The 25,983-nt window shown below is 42.3% G+C and overlaps 1 protein-coding gene across 8 annotated transcripts in view; it reads right to left on the bottom strand.

Annotated features, from left to right (window-relative positions):
- The window catches only part of LOC117939450 (collagen alpha-1(XVIII) chain-like), a 55,596-nt gene extending 31,746 nt beyond the window's left edge, over positions 1–23,850 (bottom strand). For 4 of the 8 annotated variants that reach the window (XM_034864802.1, XM_034864804.1, XM_034864803.1 and 1 more), the window contains exon 1: positions 9,594–10,171. In XM_034864802.1, coding sequence (XP_034720693.1) covers positions 9,594–9,936 — 343 coding nt within the window. In that variant the 5' untranslated portion in view covers positions 9,937–10,171. Of the gene's footprint in view, positions 1–9,593; positions 10,172–23,586 lie in introns of those variants that run through there. The other 4 variants (XM_034864809.1, XM_034864808.1, XM_034864807.1 and 1 more) reach the window with 4 other exon arrangements.
- Between the last annotated feature and the right edge of the window lie 2,133 nt (positions 23,851–25,983).

Raw genomic sequence — 25,983 nt, 5'->3', positions numbered from 1 at the left:
AAAGTAGAATATTTCTTTCTGAGATGTAGCGGAGTAGAAGTAGAATCCAATCGGATCACGCCGGGTGGTCTACTTCCCACCGAGGGCACCTGCTATTGGTTAATCCCTCAGTGACACAGCTGCTGCAGCTGTTGCACCAATCAGGGGGCTCAAACTGTGTTGGTAGAAGTCAGAGCTGTAACAATTACAAAAATATTTGCTAATTGTCTCTTTCAGTCAAATTTAAACCGATGCATTTGTATATTACTTTAAAAAAAATTAAAGTTTTGAATGAATCCTGGGATACATATTTGGTTACATATCTCTGTCATGTGACCCAGATAATATAATTATAACACAAATACACAGCCTCTGAAGTCAACTAGCCTCTTAAGTATCATAAAACATATTCTAACTGAACCTCCTTTGTCATTTTTGTTGCTATGAACGTGTTTAGGGTCAAGTTCCAACTAACAATAGAAATAAAAATATACAGTCTGACCAATAAACATTTATATAATCACAATTTGGCACATCTAAACAATATCAGCAACTACCAGTCATACGTCTTAAGACCTCAACTAATGATAGGGGTTAATGGCAGTAGAATTCAATTTTTTTTTAAATGCCAAGAGGGAATCTTTTCTCATGCACCAGCATGTGAATTTGTTTCCAACATTTCATACAAGATCCTGTTTCCCTTCCTACACAGTGTACACATTCCCATCTGGAAGCCATCCAGTGAAGCCACAGCTCTCCCACTGAACAGCCCACTTATGTCCGAAAGCTAGTGCCCAGTTCCACTCTAGCTTGTTCTCATTTCTCTATCACAGTTGTAATCTCAGGTCTCCGGTTCGGAACTCATTTCTGGTTTTCATGTGAACCAAATGCAAAACAAGCAACAAGATGATTAACAGGAGACAAACCACACAATTGTTTAGTGGTTCATTTCTGAACTCTGCTGTGCCACGCTACAACCTATAACACCCTGCAGCGCCCTGCTATGACATGAACTACTACCATTTGTAGTCTCTGTTCCATTATCTTTTACGGTAAGTATTATTCCCACTCTTCGTCTCAACCCCAACCGGCCGTCAGACACCTCCTACCAGGAGCCTGGGTCTGTTTTTCCTCGCCACTGTCACACTAGTTGCTTGCTCTTGGGGGAATTACTAGAATTGTTGGATCTTTGTAGATTTGTGTGGTCTAGACCTACTCAGCTCAGATCTACTCACAGCTTGGTCGAGAGGGAGGGGAACATGTTTTTAGTGGCGGGGAAAACCGGGGTAAATTATTATATTGTAGCGTAAACTGATTCAATAACATTTTTAGCGTACCTCCATGTCGCAGGACAGACCGCGTGGGCTCACCTTGCACACTTGCACGCACGCGCCAGAGTAACCAGTGCAATCCCCTTGAAATTCTAATAATAAATTCTTTTACATAAATGAAGACATTAACATCATTCAAACACATTCTTGCAGAAAAATTCACCAGAAAGCAGGAAAGTTCCACCCTTGGTTACTGCTATTGAATATGACTATACATACACAGACCATGAACCGTCAGTCGGTGGTCAGATTTTGTTTTTTTACTTGGCTGTTCTCCAAAAACAAAAAAATGGAAGCTGTAACGATCAAGCTGTCTCCTCCTTTCGTCATGCTAACTCGGCCGATTATATGGCCAAATGACACTGCGATGTTTCACAGCCCTGAAGGAATGGGCAACTGAACCATGACCTCACGCATTCTGTTACAGCGAGATTGCTTTAAGTGCCATGTCTGTATTTTCCAACATTTAACCCCGGTGAAACCCAATGCCGGTTTTACCCTGTGAAGAACGGGAAAAAAGAGATACTGCCAGTGGAGAGAGACTCAGACGGACAGACAGATGGAAGCAGAGGAAGGAAATGCATGTCAGCTGTCCATGGGAAAGTGGCTCGTTAGGGACTCTATTAGGATGCGCACAGACTGAATCATTCCCAAAAGCCTGCACCGATACAACTTGCCAGTTAAAAACAGCCTGCAATGTCATTGTGGGACTGGTGGGATTCCTCCAGAAGTTACGGAGTGTAAAGTGCCTCTCTAGGGGCAAGAAAACCAGCTGAAGGATAAACATTGAGAAAAAAGGCAAAAAAACATCCATCAGGGATGGATTGACCGAAGGAAGCGATTGTAGGTAACTGGTTTGATGGTTTTGGGACGGATGAATCCAGAGTGCTGCGTGTGGATTAGGTTAAGGCAACAAAAGCAATGTTGTTTATAGACAGAAATTAGTTTAGACTGATACTGTTTCATACTTATTATTACTAGTTAAAGGTCCAATATGTAATGTATATACAAGAATAAATCCAAAAATAACCCCAACACATCATGAGATAATAAGGAAACATGCAACGTGGAAATACTATCTTCAATGCTAAAACAAAATGTAATTTCTGTTCCTTGACGGATTTTCTGTTCAATAATCGATCAGGGCTAATAATCCGTCTGTCCCTAATGCATGTAAAACTAATTTAAAAAAGACATGGGTTGCATCTAAATACTTCCGTTTTCCCAGTGCAAACTGACAGACTTTGCTACGCTATCACCAACAGGAACCTTGTGGACCGTCCTCTGGTGGACAGACTATGCAACACCATCACTATCAGGGACGCTGTAGAGCGTCCTCTGGTGGACAGACTATGCAACACCATCACTATCAGGGACGTTGTAGAGCGTCCTCTGGTGGACAGACTACGCAACGCCAACTCTCATAACAAGGTTGACCATAATTGTTTTTTTCAACATTCATTTATATCCGATATTATATTATATCGGCCAATAATATCAGAGTAATTTATTTGTCATTACAAATGATTCTGATTTTATCAGCCGATAATCTCGGCCCACCGATATATCTGTTGGGCTCTACTGGAAAGCGTAGTACAGACACGCCAGTATATTAATCAAGCAGGTCAGCCTCCTACAGTCCACACAGCAGCATTTTGGGTCCTTCAACACCACAAACTGGAAGAAATACTTGCAGAGGGATAACACTTCGTGATTCAAAGTATGAACAGCTCAAACCTGCACACTGTACTGCCAAATCTCTAAAAACAGCAGCTCCACTTCTGCACACGCAAATATTCCTTTTAAAACCCAGTGACTTATACTGACTCGCATATATGAGATGTACAATGTGATTACTAAATCAGAGAGCAGACCAGTTGGACTAGAAATAGAGATATCATATAAAGGCTGCTAGTTAGATTCCGGCCCGTGACAACTTCCTCCAAGTCATTTCCCATCTCTCTCCCCTTTTAATGTCTAAGCTTTCACAATAAAGGCCTAAATGCCAAAACTAAATATTAAAAAAATGTGTTTATTGTATCAAGACATTTATTTTATTAATCTTATTCTTCTGTATTGTTTAAACGTTCTGCATATTCACTGAGCGGCAAGGTTAAGATGGTACGGTCCACTACAGGGGTGTCTGAAATATGGCTGGGGCGATAACTGCATCACGACAAATACCGGTGGTGATGCACCACTACCGCAGTGATGACATCATCGGCGCCATTGGGTTTTACTTTTTTGGTTTTCCTGTAATGTGAAAAATAATGAAAAGAAATCTTATGGAGTTATCCTTACTGACTCTTCTCTTCTATATTCTAGAGATTATGGACACGTTGCAGCTAAGGCGGCCGCTTAAGCAACACACGCCTGCCGTTTCACTACGTCGTCAAAACGTATGAGCAATATCCGCTGTGTTACTCGGCATCCTGGTTTCTCTCTTTCATTCCACATCCTACAGTCTCCAACCTGCCAGTGGAGGTGGTGGAGCTGGGCTCAGACATGCACGCTACGGGCTGCTGTGGCTGTCCAACAATGCACAAGCCTACAGCTGTCCACGGACAGCGAGCGCGGAAAATGTGTCAGAGCGTCCCGGACAGGTGAACTGAGACTTTGTTTCCTGCTTTTCGGTCAATGGATAATGATCCGTTAACGCTTCACTTCACTATTCTTTCTTTTGGAAGGCCACTTGCTAGCTAATTAACTAGCCTGAGTTAGACGAAGGCTATCAGGTAACAGAAGGGACGGCGCTGCCGTCCAGCGTGCACTAGTGTGTGTGTGTGTGTGTGTGTGTGTGTGTGTGTGTGTGCGCGTGTCGGCCCGCCCCATGCAAAGCTACACCATGCAGACAGCAGAGCAAAAGCGGAAACCGGCTGCACCTTTGCCAAAAAAGAACTATTTTCGGAGAGGAGAGAGAAAGCAGAGCAGAAGTCTATAGTCTAGTTATACAGTCTTCACTTACAGTTATGACCACAGTGTCTTGAGAAGCTCAACCTTGTTGTTTTATTGTTCACTTTTAACTCACTTTACATCGTTTTTTGATGACCTACTCTCTTAAGGGGGGGGGGGGAGAACTATAGCGGTACAGCCCTGGTCAATACTATAGAGGCAATTTGGTTGGTGCTTAAAAAGTAGGGGTGGCTGGGAAAAAAACGTTACAACATAGTATCGAGATACTTTTAAAGGCAATACTGTATCAAAACACAGGCACCATGTATGGATCTTTAATTAAATATTATATATGTGTTGGACAGTTTGTCCCATTTTGCAGCAATAACACTGTAGTGATTGGAACAAAGAAATGTTTCTTTTTAGATAAAACAGATGTTGACAAAGTTTCCTTTTGGGGATGTCATTTGAAATTGGGAAACATTAAAAGTTGGAATTGCATAAATTGCAATATAATCACAGAATATTGCAATATGTTTAAAATTGCAATAACATATTGTGGCTTACATATTGTGATGATATTGTATCGGGAGGCTTCTGGTGAACCCCCTCCTTGTAAAAGTATAGAACTCGGTACCGAGCCATACTTAAAAGAAGTTAAACAGAAATGTGAAGTCCTGAGTGTCTTTCTGACCCCAAACATGCCAGCTAAACCAGCGGGTTCAACCACTAACACCCACCAGCTGGAGTAACCTCCCGAGGCAGAAAACCAACTGGACTTCACACGCATGAAAAGCCGAGTGGTGTCAGTTAACACTTCCCTCTGCTCCACAGTCAGACTTTAATCCATGGTTAAATGAACTGACTGACAGATGACATCACACGGGGGGTTTTGTTCTCACCCAGCGTTTTAAGATTTGAAATCGTTGGGTTTCTTGGCTGCCGTGTGGAGAAATGAAAATTGCGACAGATACTATAAGCAGCTGATGGAATTTGTGCATACCTTCCTTCTTTTAGGAACTTTTTAACACTTTATTCTTTAAAAAAAATGTCCTAAACACGGGACCATCCCGTTAAAAATGCTTTTGAAGTTACAATTGGTTGGGGGAACCACAAGCAATTCCCCATTGGCTAGAAATGGTGATAGGCGTAAACCAAGCCCTGGGTATCCTGGTCTGCTTTTGAGAAAATTAAAGCTTAGATGGGCCAATCTGGAATCTTGCCCCTTATGAGGTCATAAGGAGCAAGGTTACCTCCCCTTTCTCGGCTTTGCCTGCTCAGAAAATGTGTTATTAATTACGGGACAAAGTCCAGATTAATGACCTCACAGAACCTTTTCCTGTTATTTTATGGATTTATTTCTTAGAGTGTATGTTAAAATTGGTGAACTCCTCCTTTACAGTTTTCTGTTCTCTCGTACACTATTTCCCACCTTTGCTGCCGATGCTATGGCTGCAGGAGCGGCAACCAGCTCACCACTAACTGGAAACGGAGCAACATCTTAAGGCAAACGGGTAGGACTCTGGTTTATGACCATCATGTTAATTTTCAATTGGCCCGATAAGCAGCTTACAGCGTTTAAAGTGTTTTTCACAAAGTGACTGGGAACCACTCTCCCTCAAAAAGCGGGTAATTCCCACTCGCATAAACGTCCCTCTCACACTTTGTCCCACACTGCGTCTCTGCTCATCTTTTAACGGTTGGCCCAAACCCCTAATTGCCACCCATCAAGTGTCGCTGGTCGGAGAGGGTAGGCGACTGGCCGTGCCCTCTGACCCCTGGCGGAGACTTTGAGCCGCTCGGTCTCATCCCACTCACAAGGCTCTCTTGTTACTCACCACGACACCGGTGGCCTTTTCTCCCCGAACCGAGCACACAATCGCGACGCTCCTTTCTTCGGGGAGCAGACCATTTTCCCACCCACAGGCGCTGTCATAAATGCCATCCGCCGCCCATCCTCCCCGCCACAGATGGTCCAATTGTTTCCCCGCCTTGCGACTATAGAAGCTCAAACAGCATTCACCTCTGAATCCACACAGAACTCCACGCCAACGCTCATCACAAATGATGAAATATGATGCCAAGTAGATAACCCGGGACAGAAATGTGTGACGGGGCATGCAAGAGCAGGAGATGACAGAAGCAGATGGAGTGAATTGAGAGTGAATTGTCCAACCAGACCTATACTGCATGTAGGAAACCGCCAATACTCCCGTAGTAGGTGCAGATGTAGGGGTCTTGTATGTTTTTCAGTGGAAACTAGCAATAGCTATGAATGCTGTGATGCTGTATATTGGAGATGTGTTGCACAAATGTCCATGGTTAAGCATCTGTCCCTTTCCAGATAAACATATGAAAACGGTTTTTAAAACCATTCACGTTTATTGGAACCATTCATGTTATATATTTATGCACTTTGGTTGAAAGACACAAGTTTCTCATACGGAAACTTTGGGAAAACGATTCAAATTTGACCCGAGGACAAAAGGACGGTTGAAACCAAGTGAGAGAAGTTCCATGTTGTTGTATCATTAACTTACAAGACCCTAAACGGGCCTTTTGTCCCTCTTCCTTTTCCTTTTGTGTGTGTGCATTGGTTAATGAATGAGGTAGCCAACGCAGTGTTTGGAAAATTCCCACCCAATAAAGACAGTCTAAGGACAAACGCATTGATGTCTAATATGCTGTACTGTATTACGTAAAAAAGGGTCTCATTTAGGAAGCCACTTTCACTACATCTTGGTCTTTATAATTCAGGGAAAATCTCATTTCTTCAGCACATACATGGACTGCATAGACGTAGAAGTAACAAACTTATCTGTGTGTAAAAGTATGGTTTATATCAGAGTTCAAAGGTTATCCAAACAAGAGCCTTGCTTGTGGCACATGGGAAATAAAACTAACCACTAACGACTTTAACCCATAAGATTTGCATTAAATATGGCTGTGGGAAAAATGCATATAAAAAAATGGCTTTGTGCTTTAAGGTCATACTGTTAACCCCTGAGAGAAGAGTGTATGATAAAGACTTCATACAGCACAACTAAGAGCCCGGACAAGGGCCTCTGGAGCTTTTCCTGTCTAAAGGGTTGATACTTGGGGGGTGGGGGGTGTATGGGACCTGTACAGTGTATGGGACCCATCCAGCATTCTTTGCAAGTATAATGAATGATTGCTTCTGCTAAATGTTGGGTGTTTTATTCAATTTCATAGCGGTTTGTGATTAAATAAAAAATAATTAACAGCATTGTGGTCCTTAAACCCATCACATCTGACCTTCCAAAAAAACTAGATGAAATGTGTATATCTTTTGCTGGTCTATGACTGTAAAAAAGGCAAAAATGTTTAAATGGTCTTCAAACAGTCTCCTGACTGAACTCTGACATGAAGCAGTCTGTGATTCACTCAACATCCTCTGATCTAACTATTAGTCAAATCATTCATTTCTGCTTTTTTAACTCAAAAAGTAGGTTTTGTGTCATTTAAATTAGGTTTATTTACCATGAATAAACAAAAGCGTTTAAAAAAGTGACAATTCAAAAGCTGTCAAAAGCATTTTAAAAAGTGTCAAAAACGTTGTAGAAAGGGCCGAGAAAAGTTCATTTGGAATTTTGACCCGGAAGGAAAAAAGTTCATGGTCGACAGGAAGACAACACGAGGGTTAAGTGGGTTTATGGGATGCACCAGAATGGATTTGGATTCACATCATCATGTACTAAGCGGAATATTCTGGAATATAGCTAGTTTGGTCTTCACATTCAACTTTGCTGAAATACAATAAATAAAATAAGTTCCGAAGTTACGTTGCTGTCCATTGCGGACTGATGTCAAGGAGGCATGCAGCCTGGGACAGTGACGTGAACTCTGATGTTGCGTCATGCTGGTGTTTTTTTTGTGCTTAACGGCGTCCCCGGGACACGTGCAGTGGACAGAAAGGAACACAACAACAGAAGCAAAAAGGACTGCAATGATAACACCGCTGGTTTTGCATGTTTCAACGCATCTGTTACACATTGTTTAGACTTTACATTATCGGAAACCATTTCCCAGCTTCCAGGCATCACTCAGTTCAATGCATGTCGTGGATTTTCAACTCGCAGAGACCTGAAACATGAGTTAGAGAGTTTGTCTCAGCCTGCTTGCTATTGACTGTCAAATCAGTCTGCAACTACAAATGTAACTTTAACGATGAAAGCTGACATGCTTAATGGACGGGGAAGTCCACCAGTTAGCGTGGGTTGGGTCTGAAGACTACAAGTTTGAAAAAAAAGAAAAAAAAAGAAAAAAAAAAAGAAATCTGAGATTGTGAAGTTGTAAAGAACCCTACCAAACCTTTGTAGGCTGCTGCTCATCTCTGCTTGAGGTGTGGGTAATATTAAAACACTAGGTTTTGACAAGTGAGAAGAATGTGTGAAATTTTAAAAAAGAAAGAAAAAGAAAATACATAAAATATCAGTAGTGTAAAGCTAAACCTGGATTGGAGTCTCTCTAGGTTAAATGTACCAAAAGCTTGCTTAGAAGTAGAAAATCAGCAGTTCGAAACTACAGTTTTAAAACACCTACACAGGGTTTGAAAAACGCTGTAACGTAAAGATCTTGTAATTGCATTACAAAATGGTTTAAACATGCAAAATCCTCATTCAAAGTGCATCAGAGACCCAGAACAAGCAACAATAAACTGGACACGTGTTACCAAAATAACAGACAAACAGACTAACGCTTAAAACAACGACATGAAAGTGACGTGACATCGGGTTCAAAATGTATCCGCACACAGGATACATTCTAACCCGCCAGGGTTACCTTTCAGGTTACTAACTGACGCGCACGCAGGACCCCCGGGCTCCTGCACACTTTCGGGCAGGAGGTGACACTCGACCGGGAGACGCCCGTTTTCCAGGGACGCCCAGCAGCTGTCCTGCAGCAGATGGCAGAAGCTGCGACAGGGCAGGTTCGGGGGTGCGGCGGGTGATGGGCACCTGGGCGCCAGCAGGAGGCAGAGGAACCACTCGGCGCCGTGGTGACACCCCGCCCGCGCGAGCCACGCCCACTCCTGTAGGGCCGCGCCCACCTCCTCCACAGAGGTGTGGTTGAAAGAGTTGGGCAGTGTGAAAAACTTGGGCCGCTTGCAAATGGACCAATGGGAAGGCACAGGGAGACAAGGTGGGTCAGAACCATTGAGGCGACTATCGGGGGGGATTAGCGTGGAAACAGTCTCATTGGTTTTAGGAACATCAATTAGATTCCTGATTAAACTGATAGCCGGGACTTTGTCATCTTTCAAAACTGACTCTACATCTGACCCAAGATCGGATCCTGACCCAGACTCATCCTCTACCCTGATCCCCAAACTCCCCTCCACCCTCTCCCCTGTGAACCCGTTTGCATTACCCGTCGTGTTAGGGGTCTCACTCTCCACCTTCTCTGTCAGGCCTCCAGTAGTAGTCCTGGCGGTCGGGGTCGCGTGCCACGCCTCGACAAACTTACGGATTCCTGTGGCCACGTTGAGGATTTCTTCCCCGACGCCGGATAAGTTGTCGTCTTCCTCCTCTTCCTTCTTCCGCGTGCTGTCAGCAGTCGTGGCGGGCGTCGTTCCTGGCGGCGGCGGCGCCGTCGTCGTCTCTTTGGCCGGGGCCTCCGTGGTGGTATTTGGCGCTGTGTTCCACAGCAAAGCGTCCAGGCTCCCGGCACAGAAAACCAGGATAAGCAACCACGTCTGGATCTTCCTCAACATTGCTGCTGGGTCCGGCTACAGTCCTCGAAATGTCTCAGCGTGCAGCAGCACTCCACACAGTGCTCTTACAGTTTACCCCGAAGCGCCACCTGTTAGCCGGCCGGTCAGCAGTTAAATCCAAGCTGTTCAAGGGCCACTGAGCATCCAGTGAATGAAAACCCAGACATAAAAACTCTGCTCGCACTGGACCCTCCCTCCAGAGCTCCCAGTGCATGCAAACTCATAACAAGCACTTGCATGGACAGGGAAGGGATCCAAAGTGTGGAGGCTGGCTTGCTACACTGATTATGGATATCATTGGTTACACAAAGTTGCCCCAACACACACTCAAACTCCTCCCCTGTGTGAGTGGATGAGTGGGGCCCACTTAGACCTTTTTGCGGCATGGAGAAGGAAAAAAAAAAGCATGCAACGGTTTGTGTTACCACAACCACACACACTCGTCCTGGACGGGAATAACCTCGGGGAAACATGGAGCTTCTGAAACATATTTAGGCCATAATAAACAGCTTTAGTTCACATTGGGCTCCGTGTCTAAATTCCAAGTTGCCAACGCGTATCCAAATGGGAAAGAATCAAAAGAACATGCAGCTTCCCCATTTGTCAGCAAGTATTTTTTTTTAAAACAAGGGTGACAAAGAGGTTACATGTCAGGGGGAAGTGTGGTAGAAAATGCACACATTGAAAAACATGCAAAGCAAAGGAATAATAAGCAAAAAAAGAGTGGAGTTGTGGACCCCTACCTGGGGGTCTTAAGGTAAGATAGGCAATACACAGTGTTGTAATGTAATAATATTATAAAAAATGTATTAATTTATTATCATTAGGCTATTTAGGTCTCTAGTGCTTCCACACACAAACAAACTGAGTGAGATCCTGTTTCTGAATGTCCTCTGTCTTCAGTCTACAGGTGAGCTGTTAGGAATCTGAGCGGCTTTCTACGTCACTAGCCGAGACGAGGTGGCTAACCGTAGCATGCAAGCTCGTTCTAGTTGACCCTAATCTCAAAAAGAACTACTTTCTGTCCCTGTTGTGCGGGAATTCCACAAGTGTCCCTCGTCTAGAAGTCTCCCAGCTGGAGAAAGAGTGCTGATGATCAGCAAAAAGCTGATGGGATCTTACCGAGCTACTGAGCATGTGCAGCTCCCAACAAAGATAGGATAGAAGTGAAAGGTCTCACTATGGAGCTAAAAAAAGTGAGATGTCTCACACTGGAGCTAAAACAAGTGAGATGTCTCACTCTGGAGCTAAAACAGAGACATAAACACACAGGGTGAAAACAGGATCTGCAGCAATGTGCAGTACAGCAAAAATATATTTTTAGAAAATGAAACCATGGAAGCCTATTCTGGTACAAAGTCAAAATACAACTGTGAACCTGAAAATGAGCAGAATATGGGCGCTTTAAGGTACTTAAGTACACTTTTCACGTATCTGTGCTTTATTTTATTTATATTTAAAGGGCTCTACTAAGAAAAGGAATGACAATTTCTTTTCAAACTGTAATATTCCACTGATATTTTCTACGTCTATCGAATATGTCGCAGTCTGTCGAGATGTGTATGTTGCGCCAGTTGATGTTGCGACAACAAAGAAAAAATGATATATCGTGCAGCCCTGGCAGGGAAGAAAGAAGAGCAGCAGCATACAGTGAGGGATGAATGAAAGACAGCAGCTGACAAGGGGGGGGGGTCAGGACTCCACTCCCGGGGGAACCACTTCACTGCCTCATCGGAGATAATCCACGGAAAACGTACCATTTCCAGGTTCTCACAGATGGGAGATAACGAAGCCCCCCCACCCCCAGGCCAACACACTTTTCTAACTAAGTACATTTACTCCAGTACCTAAGTGCAAATGTTGAGATACTTGCACTTTACTTGTCTTTTCTTTTTATGCCATTTCTACTTCTACTCCACAACATTCAACTCAAAGCTTTGGTTACTAGTTACTTTACACATTAAGATTTCTGCACACAAAACACATGTATTTTATGAAATCCAACATTTTATTATAAAGTAAACTATCCAACAATATATAGTTTTTGGGTGCGACCCTCTATATGACTTTCTAAAATGTGAGGATTTTAACTTTTAATACTTCAAGTACATTTTCCTGATGATACTTTCACACTTTTACCTAAGTAACATTGTCAGTGTGGGACTTATCCATGTAACAGAGTATGTTTTTTAACAGTGTGGTATTAGTACTTTTACTAAAGTAAAGGATCTGAATACTTCTTCCAGCGCTGCCTGTGTGTACCCATCATCCAGCTGCCAGGCCTCATCTGCCCAGCTGGGACATCCAGCTGTCACACATTCCAGCCCTCGGACCTCCCCCGCCCACGCTGCATGACATTTGAAGGGTTTGGACACAAATTCATCATTTGGGCATTCATACAACGCAGCTACCGCTGTCAGCATATGTCCTCATTCCACTAGACACTGAACAGGACAAGAGGAGGACTCTGATTGGATAATTTGAGGAGTGTGTGAAAAAGCCAGATGGGCGGAGAGGGCTACAACTAGTTGCTGGAACAACTATCTTTCAAAGCCTCTCGACAGTTAAATCAAATGATTGGTAATTTGATTTTAGGAAGGATGCTTTACACTTGTCTCAATGCAGAGCTAGGCTGAAGTAAATGCACAGTTTTGGACGCGTGGGGAGAAAATGTCGGCAAGGAAAACACACAAAAATCAAACTGGAAATGATCTTTACTGATTTGCTCTGCTTTAAAAACATGACGTGAATATGGGCAACCTTTGACAACCTGAGCCTTCACTGCGTTCCGAGTAGACAAAGATGGTATTTTCATATAAAAACAAAACATGAAAATGAAACCTGTACACCCGAGAGCAGGGAAAACTCAACGACACATAACAGAATGTCTTAGCCTTGCTGTAATTACCAAAAGCAATTACAGAGTGTGTGTTTGGGGGAGAGCGAGACTTCCTGTCTACTTTTTCTTTGCCTATGCAGATTGTGCCATGATGCTCTCTCTCTCTCTCTCTCTCTCTTTCCTCTTCCACAGCAACAGAATAAAAAGCATCTCTTGAATCAGAAGTATGAGATGAGAAATTGAAAGTTCAAGATATTTCCTTTAAAGAATGTAGACATTTTTTACATTAAAAAAAGCATTATTTGCCATTATTATCATTATTATTACCTGATAGAGAACAAACAGGTTACACATCCATCTCTACAGGCATCTGGATTTTAAATCCAGTAAATAATAAAAAAACCTCACATTTTCATGCTCAACATGCTAGTCAATAAGGAAGAGAACATCCCAGCAGCCTGTTCCACATGCATGTTAGCCCCCTCTCCGTGTGCTTCCTACGTTTCATCGCTATCAGCTGTCAGCTGCTCTGCCCTGCACAGGGCCACGAGCAGGGTAAGTAAACACACCACGGCATTATGCTTCAATGAGTTAGTGGATGTCAGTTCATGAAGGCCCCTGGTGCTTCTCATTTGGGGTCACACACACACACACACACACACACACACACACACACACACACACGGAAGAAAAGAAAGAATAAATATAAAACCAAGGAAAAGTGTCCTTTTGAAACTCAAGACTATCAAGAATGGTGTTTGTTTTCTGCGCAGCTGACACAAACACACACACACACACACACACACACACTAACGCTCCAGCTGGAATCTTATGTCTACTTCCTCTTTGAACACTTCCACAGCATCAGCCCCAGACCAGAATTAATGGAATGTGCTACGTTGTCATTAAGTATTTTAGGATATTGGTGTAAGAGAGAGATAGAACAACAGGTAAATAGACAGAGGGAGTGTATAAAGGGCAGCTGTGGGAGTCTAAATCTCCCCGACCTCAACTAATTGCCAACCAGATTCCTCCAGAGGTGGGGGAATTTTGGAGAGTTATTTACCAACTGGAAAGCACAGCGGGCATGATTGTTTTCTAGGTTTGTAAAACTTAGATTGAAACGAAAATTACCCAAATGGTAATACAGATGGATGTGTGTGTGTTAAAGCCTGACCAATATATCAGCCGATATTAGACACAAATTACTGATTAAAAATAAAATAAAACCGGACGATCAACCATGTTATGAGTGATGGCGTTGCGTATTCTGTCCACCGGAGGACGTTCCACAACGTCCCTGTTGGCAAAACTCATATTTTTTTGGTTAGTGTGTTTTTGTTCAAAGGACTAAGTTTCATTTCGTAAGTTTGTATTTTTATACATTTTATTAATCAAAACTTTAATATATGTTGATGTTCCTCTGTTCTGTTATATTATTTTAGTGAGAACTAATAACTAACTACATCTAATTAATGTTAGGGTAATCGGTCTTATTTTGCGTTTCTGGATTTTACTTTTTAAAACATATATTGGCCAATAAAATGGAATATCATATTTTTAAATAACCAAATATTTGTATCGGTATTGGCCTTAAAAATCCTTTAATCGGTCGAGCTCTAGTGTATATACATGTGTGTGAGTGCGTGTGTCTAACTTTGTTATACCTGCAAAAAAAAAAAAAATCTCTCTGAATTCAGTTTCTTTGTAAGCTTGTCGTGTTTTAATTGATAAAAAAAAGTGTCCATATTTGGGTTTAAGTGTCCGTCCGACACCGTGAGGAGGAGGTGCTTAAGGCTCTTACCCGTCCCCAGGATCTAATCCCAGCTGATTAGTGGCTTTTCCATCTTTACAAGAACGGTAATCACACGGACCACCAACTTAAAATTTTAAACTTCTACAGCCATTTGTCATCCACTTTCTTCGTCTCATTTAATCCCTTTGTTGAGACATGAAAGCCTCCAGCACTCTTCTTCTCATCTACAAGCCTCATCTCATAAAGAAAAGAATCCAGGATGACGGCAGCTTCTTTGTCTCTGTTTAATGGCTGTATCTTGTTTCCCCTCAGGAACACCCCACAATTCACACGCTCCGATGTATGTTCTTTTACATTTAACCCCAACTCACTGGTGGGGGAAGCACACATGCACAGGAACTCAATGATTGGACTGTGGATTCATGTGTTCTGGTACGCTGTTGCTAGATTTTATCTGTATTGCTGTATTGTTTATACAATGTGTATGTGTGTATATGATTCCTGAAGGGGAAATGTGCATCTTACAACAGCACAAACTAGGCCTGCACAATTCAGGGCCAAATATGAAGCCCGATTCTCTGCCAAGAAGTATAATGTTTCTTGCACACATGAACCATGACAAAACAAAATTAATTGGCAGTACCAAACCCAGACGTTTTAGCCCATTGTTAAATGGACTAAAACGTAACCACAGGTTAAATGTAGAGAATGAAGTACAATAAAGTACCTTTACCTTTCCTGGTCTGAAATGGAAGAATACGACTGGCCTGCACCAGCCAGTCCAACACCTTCAGGATGAACGGGAGTGCTTTGTGCCGTGTGGGTATTGTTAATGTTCGCATGTCCACATACTTTTGGCCATGTAGTGGCTCCCTTCATGTACTCGCAGTACTCCCATGAACCAGCAGGTGGAAGCAGCACAAAGGCTGCAGAGGTCAGGTCTGCTATGAGTTACTGTACTGATCACTGGCTGCAATGATCCATGATGGAAAAGCATGCAAATAGAAAATTATATATCTTTCTTAGGATTATTAATGAAAAAAATATATGTATACGCATATGTTCATATGGAACAGTAACTGGGTTTTTTGGTATTACTGATTTCAAGAATTCCAGTTTAGGTCATTCTGCTCTTAGCAGTAATAATTTAATTTTCCTACCAATAAATCTTTGATTTAGCACTTCCTAAACTTCCTACTCTAAACTACTAATGTATGTTATTAAATAACTCAAATTTTCCAAAGCAAGAAAAAATCCCCCCGTAGGATATCCTAGCAGATGCTCAGCAGAAATCAACACCCTTGACACCCCCCCCCCATACACACACACACTCCTGATCCTTACACCCTGCGGCGGTGTGTCAAAGTTGGTTTTTGGCACAGACAAAAGCAGGGTATTTTTGTTCTTCACCGATTTTTTTTCTTAGACAAGAGGGTGTGAGACGTTTCCAGAGAAAACATCAGATAAACCACAACAAGACAACACGTAAGCATAAAACAAGAACAGATCAAATGACACAACCACACTTCCAGATCTTGACAGCTGGCGGGTTAAAGCTCGGTGAAAAAATAGCAGCAAAAATAACAATAATTCTTTTATAACATATTATTCAATTAGAAAAAGCGGGAACATTTTTGAAAAAAAAAACACAAAATTTCTCCAGCTTTCGATTTCACTATTAACTTTCCCAAAGCGACCTTTTTCATTTCCTTTTTTCAACAGTAAGTAGAAGCTCGATACTTCAGACAAAACATACTTGAGTAAAAAGTCAAATTACAGATTTACATTCCTAATGTTTGGCCCCTGTCAGTTCAGTGTTGACAGAAAACCATATTTTTCAGTAGAACTCAACTGTCACAGGTACATTCTGCACCATATGCCCGAATAGACGTGACATTTAAGGCCCTTGTAACTTGAGGTCTCAGTGCTGCAGGTGAGTGTCAAATTCCTGTAGACCAGGTACTCGAGGGCAAGTAGTGTTCATAAACAGTGAGTTATAAAATGACAAGCCGCAAAACGCCCAAAACACAGAAATTAAAGCTGCTTCAAACTAGACTCTGACCTCCCACATTCCTCCACGTCATTTTAACACTATGTCCACATTCCAATGGTGGAAGAACTATTCAGATCCTTTACTTCAGTAAAAATACTAATACCACACTGTAAAAAATAAAGTCCTGCATTGAAAATGTCAATTATGTAAGTGCCAATAGGAAAATGTACTCAGAGAATTAAATTAGTTTTTAATAATTAATTAATTTTAGTAGAATGAAAGGTACTCCATGCAGAAAGATCCTCCAATTGTAGAAAGAGGAAAGGATCCAACCAGCTGTGTGTTTATTGGTCTCATCATTCCAGCTGGACTTGTAGGCCGTTACATTGTTGCTAGGTTACTTTATAATAAAACATCAGATATTATAGTGTGCAGAAATCCTAATGTGTAAAGCAACTAGTATCTAAAGCTGTCAGATGAATGTAGTGGAGCAAAAAGTAGAGCATGACCGATATTTGGTTATTTAAAAATCCAATATTCCAATGTGTATTTCTTTTTCTAATCCAGAAAAACATAAAAAAGTTATTAGTAGTTGTTTACGAATTCTCACTAAAATATGATCGTTTGTTTTATTGTCACAACAAAACTGAATATATTAAAGTTCTGATAAATTAAATGTATAAAAATACAAACTTAAGATATGAAACTTCCAGAAAAACAATAATCAGTGTTGCCAACAGGGACGTTGTAGAGCGTCCTCTGGTGGACAGACTATAATGACATCACTCATAATATGGTTGACTCAAGTATACTGTACTTAAATCCAAATGGTGAGGCACTGGAGTAAATGTACTTAGTTACAGTCCAGCGGTGCTGCCCGAGTCTGTCTTGACCCTCCTTGGTGATGGACTGATGAGATGTGCCATGCAAACATGTTGTAGGAAGAGAAGGAGAGAAGACAATGGATGAATCAACTCTGAGGCAGTTCAGGCTCAAGTCAGAAAAGGTCCACAGTAGAGCCGCGTCAGTAGTAAACGTTAATGACAGAAATTCGTGAACTACCGATTCTTCTCAACAAACAGCTTCTGTTTCAGAGGGTTGGGTGCAATTATTGGTATCATGGCTTGTAGATTCAAGTGCTAGAAGGATACTCTTTTATATGAACTTAGCTCCAGGCTAAAGTTAATCTCCTTGCCAACACTTGGTTCCTTAAGCCTGCACAGACCTGTGGCGTCAGTCAGACCTTGCAGTATGTTTCAGGAATTTTAGCCGATGTCATTGTCCACATCGACTTAAATGAAATATCTTGCTTAAGGGCACCTCAGCTGCATTGCTGTGGCAATTAAACTTGCGTTCTTTGTGTTACAGGAGGCACCAATCCAAAGCTCCAACCACAAGCCAGATTCCAGTTCCTAGTAGAGCTGCACAATATGAGGAAGATAAGCAATAACATTGTTGAATATCGGTCATGACCCAACCTTTATGACCAAAAGAACAAGACCCAGGGTACAAGTGGCCGAAATGGGTTTTCTCAGGAGGGGGGGGCTCTCCCTAGTGATAGGGTGAGAAGCTCAGTCATCCGTGGGGGGGCTCGGAGTAGAGCCGCTTCTCTTTCGCGTAGAAGGGGCCAGTTGAGGTGGTTCGGGCATCGGGTAAGTACAGGACGTCCAGCTGGGAGGAGGCCTCAGGGAAGTCCCAGGACAAGGTGGAGGGACGTCCAGCTGGGAGGCGGCCTCTGGGAAGACCCAGGACTAGGTGGAGGGATTATATCTCCAACCTGGCCTGGGAACGCCTCAGGACCTCCCAGTCGGAGCTGGTTAATGCGGCTAGGGGAAAGGGAAGCTTGGGGTCCCCTGCTCAATGTGGATTTTGCCCGCTCATCCTTTAACAGAATATTTATCAAATGATCATTTATCAAAATAAAATCATCGTCAATGTGGATACAATGACTGAGTGGGCAAATACTGTAATAAAACAGATAGAAGAGTGCAGTCAGTTCAGAAAAGGACATCACTTTCCTGTAAAACTAGGGAAAGATAAATCTTATGCCATATCAAGATATTAAGATATCCAAAATCTAAGACGATATCTAGTCTCATATCACAATACAGATTGTATCTATTTATTTAATGCCCAGCTCTGAGTGTCTTTCCCGATGGATTCATTGTGCCAGCTGATATCCTCATTTTTATCGCGATAAGAACATTGATAGATTGTACAACCCTAGTTCCTACGTTTAGAAATTAAATCAAAAAGAACCCTAATGTTTACCCGCCACATGTGGGTAACTAGAGGTAATTAGAACATAAAGAGCGGGGCAGGTGGGAGAAGCAGACCACAGCCACCGCTATCTACGCCATCACAGGTATCCCCGCTATCACCCGCTCTGCAGCTGTTAAAACAAAGCATTCCCCAGTAACACAAAGAGGCTTCTGACTGGTTTAGATGGCAGATTTCATAGAAATATGGAAAGCAAAACACCCCCCCGTTTCACCGTGAGATCATACATACACTTCCGCTGTCACCTTGAAGTAGCTGGCAGCAGGTAGAAACCCCCCCCAGCTGCCTTTAAAGCCCTCTCTAGGGAAGGTTACATTAGTTGCATACGGTTGTAAAAAGGGGCTTTGATGTACCCTTTGTTACTGTCTACAGATCTGATCAGTCTGGGGGCTGAATTTGAGACGTACGACACAAAAACATATCCCCCCCCCCCCCCCCCCCCCCCCCCCCACCCCCTGTCGGAAATCTACGCCTATGTCACCAGACACGGACATCCCATTGGATCAACAAAACAGTTTCAACCAAAACTGAACATTGAATCCTCCTTGACTTATTTTAGGAGTATTGTTTTAGTTAGAGGGTGTGTGTGTGAGAGAAAGAGATAAGGTTCATCCAGATAAGAAAAGTCACATCTAAATCAATTAACAAGAAATAAATCAGATGAGAGTATTCATCACCAGGAGAGAAATTAAGCAAAACTCTTTTTTCAAATGCTTCCTTCTTCGAAAGTGAAGCAAAAGGTAAAATATAGTGAGGTATAGTAGTTTGTATGTCACTGAAATGTTACATCAGATCTAATGCAGCTGAGCCAGACATGCATTTCCAGTCCAGCGGAGAAACAAGCTACAATTTAAGTTAATAGGGCAATTGTCCAGCTTGTTTTTACGTCCACTAAAAGTGCTCGTTTTGGCACCGACAGAGTCAGATCAATACTCTAAGTGTCTGACAACATTATGTAAAGGATCCCTTCTGAGATAGACCTTTAAAATCTCTAAGACCTTTCCATTTAACCAGAAACAGCTCTGAAGTTAATAGCTCTAAACCCACCAGACTCCATTTAAAAAAAAAATACTTTTAGCGTGTACAGAGCCAACATATTTTCACATAAATCAGTAAACTATGTATTTATTTCAACCAAAACTAGAGTCGTGATGGTTGTAAAACTGGAAAGACAAACCAAAAACGCCTTTTTATATTTAGATGTTGTTTCTGTCGACTTTGAATGAAGTGTTTTTTACGATGCTAATCTTACTGTTTATTTACATAGAGTCTGGTAGCTTTAGCAAACCCAATTTCGCGGAAAACTCTATACTTTATACTCTATTCTTTATGTACAAGATGGCAAATTAAAAATACAATGTAAATGAAAGCCTCCAAGTTACTTTTTGGCAATTGGGTTGTAAGAACTCCATATTTCTGGCTTTAAATAAAACAGGTCAAGTTTGACCCGAGGACAACAGAAGGGTTAAGAGGACTTTCCATACTGAGTCAAAGGACTCTTTGTCCATTTATCTTAAGAAAATAAACCCCGAGGATAAACCCTTAAGACAAGAAAAGCTCCAGAGGCCCATGTCCAGCCTTTTAGTGGGGTCATAAATTGTGCAGTATGGAGTCTTCATCAGGGTGGGAGGTTTGTTGCTGCATACACTCTTTTTTCTAATTGGCCATTATTAATGCCGATAGATCGGGAAATGCCTACTATTGGCCGATAATATTGAGCAGCTGATATATCGGCCTCTTAATAAAATGCTATAATAATATATCACTTCATGAAAGTATTCAGTGTCTAACTTGGCCTGCAGCTATAATACAAATATATATATATATATATATATATATATATAGGCCCTGCACGTCACATTTGTGATAGCAGAAATGGTCTTCATGCACATCCAGGAAACAATATGTAAAATCAAGAGATTAACAGTCTGACATTTTCCTTCTGATGTAACTACCCCCTGTATTCTGTTCCCTTTGCATCGCAAATACAAGCCATGCAGTAATGTGAACAGCTACTCAAATTGTACGACGCAGCACACAAGGGTTTTTATGAGCGTTTGTTGCCGGCTTTGATAAAATATAACATCACATATCAAGGACCACCCAGGAGAAACGTCTGCTGCCTGTGTTACAGCATACTTTGGTTGAGTACTTACATGTTATGTAAACATAGTAAATCTGAGAGGCGGTATATCTGGATTTGGTAAATCTGGAGGATGTGCGTGGAGGGAACTCGCCGCCCTCTGCTCCTCTGACACTGTTGGTCAGGAAATTCTCGATTAACAACGCTCAATGTTTGACAGGAGTCTTTGCAAATCCCTTTTTTGGAGGAGCCACTTCTCTCACAGGCCTGTTTCATCCTTTTGTACTTTTGTTATTAGTTTCCTACATTACCCAGAAAACCTTTCAAACCTGCTCAGAGATGAGAGTAGATTGAAGTAGACTCGAGTCACCTTTCTGATGACTTGGGATTTGCGACTTTAATGACTCGAGACGACTGGGATGACTTCTGTCCCGAGGGCGTCCCTCTTTATTTTACACTAAGATGGTTCAATCTGAAATGAACGTGCTCTTGACGTCATAGATACACAGATACGTGTAACCGAAGACTTTTCTGAAAACTGACAGCTGTAAGATTTTACCGTTGAAACCGGAGAGGATGAACTTAGGCTGGGCGAAATGGAGAAAATCAAATATCACAATATTTCTGACCAAATATCTCAATATCTATACCGCAACAAAATTGTAGTGTTGACTATTGGTGCTTTCGCAAAGTATCCACACAATGAGATTTTTGATACATTATCATCAGTAATGTGGATATAATGTGTAAGTGGGTAAATGCCAATAATAGAACAGTTATTACTTTACTGTAAGGCAGCCTTTAAAACCAGGAAAAGACACCACTTATGCCATATTACCATATCCAAAAACTAAGACGATATCTAGTCTCATTACTTGATATTGATATAATATAAATATATTGCCCAGCTCTAATTGAAATGTCCGTTTATGAAAACAACCACCACGTGTAAACGTGAGACAAGTTATTCCTCCATTTTTTAAAACAACTGAAACAAACGATTGCACCGTGAAAATGGATTACTTTAAGTGTGAGCAGATTTTTCATGAATTCTTGTGTGAAGTGTGTCAGAGGGTTTCTGCAAATAAGTCTCTACATGAATGTGTGGGCAGGCCTGAATGTCAGAGCAGTGTGTGTGTGTGTGTGTGTGTGTTAAAACTTGGCGCTGCAGATTGATGTGTCTGTTTCTCTGGGGCAGGGACTGATGAGCCCTGAAGAAGGGAAAATCTGAACAAAGCGCAAATCACCACTCCACACACACACACACACACACACACACACACACACACACACACACACACACACACACACACAATTCTCAACTCTAAACCAAGTATGAATTCTAAAGAAGGCATAGAACACCAACGCAAGTTCAAGAAATGACTTAGCAGTTCAAGAAATGCTAAGTCTTTCCAAAAGTCAACAAGTAATCATGTTAAATAATCATGATTTTAGATCTAAATCTGGATTTAGATTTTTTTTTTTTCTTCTTCATTTATGTCAATTCAATGACTATTACAAAGAGATGCAATGCAACCTCAAGGTGTAAAAACCACCAGAGAGAGATGGAAAACTGCCAAGCTAATACAAACTCGACGAGACGAGACGCTGAGGGTACATGCTTCACTTTTGCAAAGCAAACAGCTTCAGAACACAGCAGAGGGGATGCTATGAGTATTCATAATTCCATATAGACAAGTCCAGACAGTCACACGTAAAGCACAACTTCATTCCAGCCTGAAAGCCAAGCTTTGAGATCATCTGTCAGCACACACAGCCTGCTCAGGATTCAGACTAACTCAGCAGCGGATGACAATATCCGAAATTAAATTAAAAGGTACTGGGGTTTCTGATATAAGAAGCACTGTGGAGCCAATCAACAAGACTAAAGAAGCAGGGAGGGACCAATCATCGGCCTGGCTGATTATCGGCCGATATTGGACAATTTGCAGATTATCTGTACTGTGTACTGAGTCATAAAATAAAATGACTAACAGCAAAAAAAAAAAAAAAAAAACAGACACTCATCCAGAGCTAGGAATAGATTGATTATCTTGATCTGGATTTTTTGTTTTTTTGGCAATTTATTTTTGTTGTTGTAAAATCGAGTCACATTCGTATCGCGATTCAAGCTCTACCGATTAAAAAAACATTTATAGAATACCAAAAAGCCATTCATTTTTCTGTTTTTTGTCATACTGTAATTAAATGGCTTCACACGGGAAAACTAACCAATTTGACGTACTGTGAATCGTTTTTTTCATTGACAATCGTTTGGCAAAATAAAATCAATATGGAATCGTGACAGTTTCTGAAAGTACACGCCTATTTAGAAGTTTTCAGTTACTACATAGCTGCATTTAAACAAACCTTTGAGCTGCGTTTGTATCAATCCGAAATCTTAATTTTGACTCAAAGATGTTCATTGTTGCTGTAAATGCATATCATTCCAAATATTATTTCTAATATTTGGTATTGATATCGGCATGGCGAACCAGTAGCGCCCGACCCCTAGACTACTTAAACAGATACCAAACCTGCTGGGGTTTTACATCATTTTAAAGCAAGATTTTTTGCATTTTTATGGACTGTTTAACCTGTACAAACTTTTTTTTGCAGCCACATTTTAAACCTCCGACGTATTAATTCAGCAAACATGCAAAAAACAGTTCAAAGTAGAACCGGCGGCGTCCACCTACCTGTGCGCTGAGACCGGGTCTGCGTGCCGACCAGCAGCAGCAGGAGGATGCACGTCGGCCCGCTCCATGTCGGCCACCTGTCGCCTCCACGCATCCTTCCGCTCTTCGTTATTTAGGACTTTCTAACAAGGAAAAAATCAGTTAAAACCCTCCCGAGGCTGTGTTCATCTCCAGCGGACACTCAGCAGCTTGTTGGGGGTGGGGAGGGGGGGGGAGAAACCTCTGAGAGGGAAAGTTTCCCCGAGCTCTTCGTCTACCTGTGGACTGGAGGCCGTGTGCAGAGAATGAGTTCGGACCATAGGCTGCAAGCAGGAGCGAACTTCCTGCACGGGGTTTTCAAAGTAAAAGCTCTGCTGGTGAACAGTTTTCTGCAGCAATCAAGTCAACTCACTTTGACATTTCACTGAGCACTTGTTCAGACAGAACGAAAAGCTGTATTCTCATCGTTGTAATACATAAAATCTGTAATAAATACTTATAAGTTAAAAGAAGAAGTAGATAGTATCCTGGCATTGTCTAGCCCAGGGGTGTCAAACTTCCCTTCATTAAGCGCCAAACTGGAACATCAAGAACAGCTGTAGCTTTTTGACATTTTTGTTGCTTTTTCCAACTATTTTGTGGCTTTTTTTATGTGTAGCTGTTTGCTGTGAACTCTGCGGTGAGTCGGTTGTGTGGTAGCCTGCTGAGTTTTGTATGGCTTTATGTCAACAAAATGGGACACAAGTCGCAGTCTCAAAGACCGGAAAATCTGCCAAATTCTGCTCCGAGTGTCGCGTAATTACGTTTGCTGTCTTTTGGGTTTGGTGCGCAACTAGGCGGCCAACATTTATTGTGAACCTAAACTATTATGTAGAGCTGGATTCAAATTTGTGAGGAACCGGATTCAGCCTGCGGGCCTCAACTTTGACACATGTGGCCTCCTAGTCTACATCGACAACGTTCCATTTCTAGGATTGCGCCATTGCCACCGAAACTAATTTCTGCGTTCCACCAAAACAAGTTGCTTCCCGAGTCTATTTTGCAGAGGCACCAGGGCTCTGTCAGGCGCTTTAGGGTTTTTTAACATTAATATGAATCCCCTCCCCAATCAGAGGAGTAGAGTGGCAGCTGACACAAACAGAAACGGTGAGTGGAAGGAAAGAGAGAAAGGAAAAAGACAGAAAGATGTAGGGAAGGAAAGAGAGGGGAGGAGATAAGGAAGGAAAGAGGGAAGGAGACAGGGGATGAGAGAGAAGGAGGTAGGAAAGGAAAGAGAGGAAAGGAGAGAGGGAGGGAAGGAGGGAAAGAGACTGAAAGAGAGGGACGGAGGTAGGGAAGGAAAGAGTGCTGTTAAAAAAGCAATGAAATGCTCTGTTACTGACCATAGAGGTTTCTGTTGGTCAACGGCACAATCGCTTCACCCTGACTCAAGATAGCAAAATGCCCAGAATGCACCTGAACACACCTCTCTGCAAGACCAGCACGCCCAGAATGCACCTGAACACCCCTCCCTGTAAGACCAGCACACCCAGAATGCACCTGAACACACCTCCCTGTAAGACCAGCACGCCCAGAATGCACCTGAACACACCTCTCTGCAAGACCAGCATGCACCTGAACACACCTCCCATTGAGACCAGCACGCCCACAATGCACCTGAACACACCTCCCTGTAGGCCCAGCATGCCCAGAATGCACCTGAGCACACCTCCCTGTAGGACCAGCATGCCCAGAATGCACCTGAACACACCTCCCTGTAGGACCAGCATGCCCAGAATGCACCTGAACACACCTTTATAAAGTTTGAAGGCCCCTGCCCTAAATCCACGCCTGCAAACAGGTAAATAAACGTTGTGGTGAGGTTCTCAAACACCGGGGTAAAAGTGAAGACTCACCACAGTGGCCCTCGGCGGCTCCCGCTCGGCTGATGGAGGCGTTCCGAGTGCTCGGCTCTCTGTTCAGACACGTCGGCCTGCAGCGCGCCACCTGTCTGCTGCTCTGAATAAAAACGGCATTCCTGAAAGAGAGAGAAAGACTTGTTATGATGACAGACGCTCCATCACTGCCAGCGGTGGAATGGAACTAAGTACATGTACTCCAGTCCTCGACTTAAGTCCAAATGTTGAGGTTCACTTGAGTCTTTTCATGCCATTTTCTACTTCTACTCCGCTACATCTCAGAGAGAAATATTCTACTTTTTACTCCACTACATTCACCTGACAGCTTTAGTTACTAGTTACTTTAGTTACTAGTTACTTTAGTTAGGGAGTATCAGTGTATTTAGAAAGCTACCATATTATTCTCGCACAAAATCAAGCAATCATGAGTTGTCTTGATAAGAATCTGCAGCTGCTCTTTGGTTTTCCACAGCCCAGTAGGCAGAAGGGAGGTGTAGTAGGGGTTGTTAGGACATGCCCC

This window comes from Etheostoma cragini, chromosome 24 (assembly GCF_013103735.1).
Source record: "Etheostoma cragini isolate CJK2018 chromosome 24, CSU_Ecrag_1.0, whole genome shotgun sequence".
Lineage (NCBI taxonomy): Eukaryota > Metazoa > Chordata > Actinopteri > Perciformes > Percidae > Etheostoma > Etheostoma cragini.
The sequence above is the reverse complement of the archived record's forward strand: the minus strand, read 5'-3'. Positions and strand labels throughout refer to the sequence as shown.